The sequence below is a fragment of the Zerene cesonia genome, chromosome 18 (genome assembly GCF_012273895.1).
Source record: "Zerene cesonia ecotype Mississippi chromosome 18, Zerene_cesonia_1.1, whole genome shotgun sequence".
NCBI lineage: Eukaryota > Metazoa > Arthropoda > Insecta > Lepidoptera > Pieridae > Zerene > Zerene cesonia.
The window spans coordinates 1,981,107-1,989,339 of NC_052119.1; the positions used below are offsets into that span (position 1 = coordinate 1,981,107).

Below are 8,233 nucleotides of genomic sequence, written 5' to 3' on the forward strand. Positions count from 1 at the left end.
CTGTCCAAATTGTAGTGTTGAACAGAAATTTCAAATTTAATTGCAAGTTTCTATAGTTGCGAATATCCCTTTCTCGATCTGACATAATATTATTCCTTTCAGGCATGTTACACTGTAGCTATAATGTCAAAATGGCTAAAAATAAATTATAAATATTAAAAAAATCAAAGATAAAAGAGAGACGAGCAAAAAGGTATAATTTAAAGTGAAAAAATCATCCAACCAAGAAGAATCTCGAACACAGAAAACTCGAGAACATCCTGTGGAATTAGATCCAAATCTATTGTCTACGTTTTTATCGCTAAAAACACTAATGGCTACCTACTATACACAGTACATGCAGCCAAGCTATTCCTACCCATTGGTAGTGACGGACTGGAATCCAGGAATCATTCCACTACCTAGCCCTATGTATACGCCTCCAATCCAGCAGATACCTGTCGCGTTAATCAGCCCAATTCAAATTCCAGCACTACCACAATGCCCCTACACTTATATACCACCCGAATCGTTGGCTCCTAACACATTACTACAAGAACCTTTATATTACACCCCAGAAAGTTCACCAATAGATGTACACAGAGAAGCTCAATCGTCACAATTTACAGACGATACACCAGCAGATACACATGACCCATTAGAACTTTTTTTAAAATTGCCTAAGGATTTATTTCCCACAGCCAGTATGCTTGTTATAGACCCGAATCCTATCATAGACGAGTTTTGCAAAATAGATAACATTAATGATAATTCCGCGTGGATTTTAGATTTGGAATTCGGTGTACCCAGAATACCGGTAACCCGAGCTATTGCCATATACGATGTTAAGTTAAATAGCGTCCAATGCAAGAATACGCGAAGCGCAATCCATCCAGGTTTCGAAAGTTGTAGCGAAGATTTTAAACGTGTGTTGCTTTTTTACTACGATTGTTTAATATCCACATGGTATAGAGGCTATGTGTTATTGAATGGCGATAAATCAGTTGAAAACTTTCAGTCGTGGCTGTTATTGCCTATGCAGACATTGGGCGTGTGTTGGGCTTAACAGTATGATGAATGGTATGCCAAATATGTTTTAGCATTTTGTATTTTTAATTTAGAATAGGAATTTGTATTCAATTGTAAATATTTTAGCTACGATTCAGCTGCAATTATTATTATTAAATTTTTTATACATATTTGTTGATTTTGCTTTTTATTATTTTCTCACTATGTATACCTAGTTACTCGTGAAAAAATTCTGAGGGATTCACTACTTTTTTTTTTAAATGAAGTCTTAACTTTCTTCAAAATTGAAACTCACCTATGAAAAAATTAATTAACTATAGAGACTTTTTAAATGAAAGGACAAATATGTTTTATGTAGTGAGGCCTATAATAAACTCGTCATAACCCAAACTTTTTATTTTAGTTATATGTAATAAATAAGATTAGAGTGCCTAAAGTAATACACAAAATTAGTATTTTCTTCTAAATATATTATAAATATATAATTAGTATTGCATATAATTATCAGTTCAGTACATTATAAGTTATCATTAAAAATATGTACATGTTTTCTGATAAAATGTTACTATCCTTGTCTAGATTTTTGCCCAGGTTATTGCCGAGACTTGAGACGGAAATGGTCAAATATAAATAATATTACTACTCAAAGATGTGTATTTAAATAGTAAAATTATTTATAAATTCATCTCACGATTTCTAGAGTAAAAACATAACCAGCAAACAGAGGAAAAATTCATCTCCTAAATAATTTTCGTTTCGATTCTATCAGCTAATGAATCCTGTTATAATGAAACTTCCACAAATTCTAATGTAGCCACAACATAATTCATATCGCTAATACGATATGCATTATAGTCGGTAATGGACCATTTCTCGCCTATTGGGAATTTCATCAATGCTATCTACAACTAATTACCAAATTGCTATGAATTATTTGATTATAATTAACATTGGTTTCTAGTACGTTTGGATAATTGTGTGTATGATTCGATTGTGTGGTGAACTATAACATATATAACTATTATAGGAATATTGTTATGCGATCTTGATGCAATATATGCAATTAATTGTTTAGTATGTTGATTAAAGAAATAGTACTGCAGATCTAACTTTATTGATGCATTTGCTTCTTTTTAGATGAGATCTATCGTATAATTTACTGATACACTGAAGATTTTGATTAAAATAAAAGGGGACGTAAACATCTTAATAAATTTTAATGTGGGTGTTGAACTTGCTTTGAAACGAATTGGGCCAACTCGCCCCGGGGTAAGCACACCCCTACATAAGAACGGCGTACAACAGCGTACAAATGCTACTCGTTTCCTTTTCCTTACCCTTCCCAGTCACTTAGTATGATCACTTACCCCGAGGCGAAACACCAAATGGGTTCGCCGACATGAATAAAAATATTCAACAATAAAAATACAAAATTGTTCGACGATATTTAATAATTAACAATATTAATGTGCAAACAAACAACATCTTCATAGACTATTCACTCAAACAAAATGTATATATTTATTACATAATACATCACTGTCACTAAATATGCTAAGCAATAAGATATAATATAACAAAGTGTGATTTGGTAATTTTCACATAATTATTTATAAAAAACTACCCATTTACAATAAGCATTCTTAGCTATACGGTATTATATTTTCACTTATCTAAAAGCAGACTATATACAATACATTTTTAGCGAAAATCATCTTAAAAATTAAATAATAATACTGTATACAAAAAAAGGCAAGAAACTAATGTTAAAACTATTACTTAAATTACAGTTACGTTTTTATTTACACGTTTTATAACATTTTACATAATTCTATAGCTATTCTATAAATAAATATAAAGTAAGATTTATCCACATAATACACACGAATAATATTGCTATACATTTTCCTCAATATTAATTTTTATAGTATGTATATTCAACTATGTTCCACGTCGTAATCCTAAATGCATCGATCTCATAGCCACAAATAGTTTGTGTTTTAATTTACAATAACGGCTTTCATTTATTGAGTGTTAGTATGCAACAATCTGGTTTTGACGTACTACTAAATACTAATGCAAATTTAGTTTACGTATCAAATGTCTTGTTCAAATAGCGTGTAATAACAATAGCGCTAAATACAGTAATAATTAAGCCATTTTACTAATAGATATATGTCAGATTTACGTAATGTAATATGTATTATTATATATAAAGGTAATTATGGGAACTTATGATTTGCAAAAGACGCTGCAAGTAACATAGGCTGGACTTTATCTTCGCACCACTTGGTGTTGTTTGTTAAAAAATGAAAGCTAAGGTTTACTTTTAACAGATTTTAAGCAAATACTAGCTATATTATATAAATATAATACATATACTAATATATTGGATGTTTTAAAAGCAAAAGAGGAAGTTAAAATATAAAAAGGCGTTTATTAAGTTAAGCGTGAGTCACCGTTTACAAGCCTTTGAGAGTACACAGATTCTCGCTATTACGAGCCTGCATAGCCTTACGGTGGTCTATTCATTTAATAAAACGCCTCAGAAAACGTTGAATTCAATCAACATTTTTGAAGGTAACTGTCTCATAAATTGTAGATGGAAATGTTTACGCGTTAAACACGTTGTGTCTCATTTTATGCTAAAATAGTTTAACTTCAGCGATGGATGGAATGTATGACGAAATCTTGTACGTATATTTTGTGTTTGTCCACAATATTTATTCAGTTAACTTCTATGGAGCAATGTACACACATGGTCATTGCCGGAGGCCTATTTCTTTTCCTCAACCTTCGCCATCCCTGCCTTCTTTCCTTTGTTCATTAAAAGAGGGCAGCGCATTCGCAGAAGCACTACCTCCGCCAATGTTTATGGACGGTGGTGATCAGACCATCAGGACATTCAGATCAACACCTCAGTTGCCCACAAAAAATGTATAAGGTTTAACAAATATAAAAAAAAATAAAATAAATAAATGCAATGCTTGAGCATTTGTAACATGTATTGAAAAACGTGAACAATTCTGTTCCACAAATAAGCACTTATAACCCTGAATAATTATACAATAATCTCTCATGCTATTAAAAACACAGTCAATTGTAAATTGGACAAAAAACTGGCTCTTCGTGTTCTTAAACTTTTCATTATATAGTCTTTAAAAACACCACATTCATTGGTTTATAAAAAGTCATCACATTCAGGTGTTAACGGTTTGTAGAATCCAAGGTACAAACTTGGATATCCTGGTGCAGACACCAGGTAAGTTGGCTTCTCCACATCCAATACCCCAGCTTATGATCCCAGCTAGGAAATACCTCTGGTCCTTGCCTTTAACCTGGAATAGAAAGAAATTTAAACGAATCAATAACTTTGTAAATTTATGTGCGAAACGGCTGTCCGAATCTGAAAGATATTTTTGAAAAGAAAATTTAGAATCTAGATAAATAACATTTTGTAAGGTTACATTACTACCTCTGAACGAATCCATTTGATCGTTTGTTTTCTGACTAATTAACTGAGCTAGATTGATTCGAACTTATAAAAATATCCAATCCCTGTATAGATCAGTTCACATTCTCAAGATAGGTTTTTTTTTGACCATGTCTAATGCATTACTATGAATAAATGAGGACGGTTAATTTCTATATAAATAAAAATCTCGTGTCAATGTTTGTTACCATTCTCTTACAAAACTACTTGAAGCATTGTTATAAAATGCATATTGGATAGGTCTGAAAACCGCCCACCATATATTTTTCATATCCCTAAATGAAATTAAATAAGGCAGAACAGCGTTTGTCGAGTCATCTGATACGTTACAACATAATGTTAAAGAAGTAATGTTTTATTACTACATAATACAACCGTTAATATCAATTACCATCCTTACAATAAAGACTAAAGAGGTGGTTGTCATATTTCATGAAAATGTTAAATTAACGAAACAAAGGAATTGGCAATAAATATGAAGCAATAAAATTAGCATTTGTAGAAACTTGATAGCTGTCAACCATTTTGTTTTATTGGAATTTATTTTATGATCACTTAAATATAAAATTACGATTGAATCATAAACAATAAAGCTGCTATAATGTAAGGTTGTATCAAACCCATTTTCAAAGGTTTTTTACCTACCATTTTATTATTCTTCGAAATGTAATTGTATGGGTTTAATATCAAATAGATTAAGTGTTTAGATTAAATTGTATTTGGGAATGGATGGATATGGAACATTGCCCATAGGTTGTTACTAGCTTGTAGATTCAATAAATTCCATTGAACCACCTAGGAATTTGTATATTTATAATAGTTTAAGAATAAAACGGTTCTACTTAGTGGAAATCATATTTTTTTGCTTCAATATTTCAAGAGAGCAAGGCAATTTTAATTACTCTTAGTACCTACTGTTGGTAATTTGTGGTTTGTATCAGAGAAAAGGTTTGTAGTAAGCAATAGTTGTCATAATATATGTTTATTGACTAAAAACTTGGATTTAGTTGAAAAACTTGGATACTGTATTGAACAATAATATTGTTACTGTTCATCAAGTCCTGGCACAAAAAGAGGGGTGTTATAAGTTTGGCGTGTCTGTTGGTTCGAACATCATACGAACGGATATAGTGTTTCTAATTTAGTTTTTTTGTACTAAAGGTAACTTAGAATCTATTTAGCCGTTTGTAGATCATCAGCTTTTTTGCACTTGATGAAGGGATCTGATTAAATACGGATATCGTAAAGGATAAAGCTAGCAAAAAACGCTATGTAAAATTTCAAATTCAAGATGGCCGAACTCACAATAAAACGGGATTTTTTAATCCTACTCCTGTTTTTTGCTATTTTGTCTCACTGTACAATCGAGAAATAAATATTATTTCTCCTGCCCTCCTTCTCCATACCTGCAGTGGCCCGCCAGAGTCGCCCTGGCAAGAGTCATGTCCGCCGCCCTCATGTCCCGCGCACAGAAAGATGTCCGGGATGAACTCGTGACGGCCCGCGCGGAGGAACATCGACTTGCAGCGCTCGTTGGACACTATGGGGACTTGCACCTGGAATGGGTTGCCTTTTATTATTTGGAAATGGCAGTGGATAGTGTAGAGGTTCGAAAGAAAGTGAATAGTGAAGAGGTTCGAAAGGATGTGGACACTTCTGTCTTTTTGGGTTATGGACGACATAATATCGAGTTTCAATACTTTACACACCAAATCGTTGGTAGTTTCACAACATAAGTATTTGTAAATTGCAAATGTGAAAATGAAAAATATTTGACTGTTTTTTGAGTTTTTATATTTATCAAAAACATACTCAAACGTGATTTTTGTAGCAGGACATTTTATTGCAATTAATTGCGTAATCCTTTTTTAAGCGTCTCTAAGTCCGCCTGATAACAAGGTAATTCCATTTTAATTTTTTTGCCATTACCATTATGCACACAAATTGTATCTTGCAAGATACAAGACACCTTCCACAATCTTCATAAAATATACCCACCTCCTGTAAAATCGAGGGCAGAACGCCTCCCTCCGACAGCCTGCCCCAGCCCGTGACAGTAGCCGTCTCCCCCACCAGCAGGTCGTCAGTCGCCGGCAAACAGATCGGGGCAATGTGCGGCGCGAACTGCACGGGCGAGTCCAGCTTTACTAGCGCTAGATCGTACTCGTATGTGAAGAAGTTGTACTTCGGGTGCACCGCCTTCCTGGCGACGCCCCGTTCCACGTAAGGATACTGTTCAGATACGGACGAGAAGTCGAACTCGCCGACGCGGATGCGGATCGCTGATGTTAGCAGGCTGGAAGGGGAATTGTTAATAAGAGTGGGCAGTAATGGCATGATAATGAGAATAATTGGTTAGCTTATCCGATCGGCGTTTAGTTAGTTGACTATTCTTGCTTTGACGGAGGGAGTTAGTAGGTTTGTTGTGTTATTATTAGTTGAATATTATACGCGTACATTCAAACCTGGGGCGGCCTTTTTGTAAATATTCTACTATTCTTATTGTAGAATGATATAACTGAATTGTTTGTTGTGTCTGGTTAGATTCGACCTTATAAAGTGTCATGTTTACGGATAGTGTGATATTTTAGAGAATATAACATAAAAAAATACTTATATACTTTGTTACTACTAACTTATGTATACGTATTTTAGTTGGACCTCTGCAAAGGTTTTTACAATTTTTCAAATAATGTTACCTATAAGCGTACAACACTAACAATAAAATTTATCATAATAGTAATATATTTTATACTTGTCCATTAGTTGGACTGTTGCCGACGTGTTTATAGCAAAGAACTCTAACTAAAGTGTTCACCCTAGCAATCGTCCCAAATAACCCACACAGCTGAGTACAGACCACAAAAATGGTCTGCACCCAGCATCACTCACTCATCAACGCAATGCCCCGCAGTGGCTATCCAGCCCTCGTTGATGATGGCGCCGCCGCAGCGGTGCGTGGACGAGAAGCCGAAGAACGAATTCCGGCGGACGGACACCTGCCACGGCCAGCGCCCGAAGCTGGAGTCCTTGCCGCCCATGATGCGCGAGTCGGGCCGCGGCCACATTGACGTCACGCCGCATTCTGAAAGGGGAGCTAGTATTAAGAAACGCTTATGAACAAACGGTTTTATCAAACGTCACATAAGCTTAAAGCACACTTTAACCGTTAATCTTTGGCCATTTTTTTTTTACTTATTTTTTTATTGATTTTTTAATGCGGGAGTCGGTGTTTTTTTGAGTGCGGAATTATGCATATTTAATTAAATAGTAGATAGTAAATAAATAATGATCACAAAGGTAAAAGTATACTAGCTGTTCGTCCCGGCTTTACCCGTAGTACAGTCATAATATGCAGCCTTCTAATGGTGAAATAATTTTTTTAAATCGGTCCAGTGGTTTTTGCGCGAAAACATACAAACATACAAAAATAGGAAGACTCAAAAGTTTCCTCTATATATTATGTATGTATATATTGGTGTGGATATCGGTTATAGTGTGAATGAATACCAAACATACCATAGATATCTAAATATGAGTTAAGATATATATGAATAATACATTTATTTATTTATTCTTTTTTGCACTTATTTTAACATTCAAGAAAAAGAAAAGAGACAAATAGATAAAAACTTACATCTAAGTACAATGGGCCTTATCGCTTAGAGCGATTTCTTCCAGACAACCTCGGGTACAATAGAGGACTATTATAATAATAATATGGGTAGTAAA

The 8,233-nt window shown here is 34.0% G+C and overlaps 1 protein-coding gene across 2 annotated transcripts in view; it reads right to left on the minus strand.

Annotated features, from left to right (window-relative positions):
* Positions 1-3,826: 3,826 nt before the first annotated feature.
* The window catches only part of LOC119833713 (serine proteinase stubble-like), an 85,376-nt gene continuing 80,969 nt past the window's right edge, over positions 3,827-8,233 (minus strand). For both annotated transcript variants that reach the window (XM_038357856.1, XM_038357855.1), the window contains exons 7-10: positions 7,394-7,586; positions 6,500-6,797; positions 5,908-6,057; positions 3,827-4,346 (exon numbers count right to left, since the gene is read on the minus strand). In XM_038357856.1, the coding sequence (XP_038213784.1) occupies positions 4,209-4,346; positions 5,908-6,057; positions 6,500-6,797; positions 7,394-7,586 (779 nt within the window). In that variant the 3' untranslated portion in view covers positions 3,827-4,208. The remainder of the gene's footprint in view (positions 4,347-5,907; positions 6,058-6,499; positions 6,798-7,393; positions 7,587-8,233) is intronic.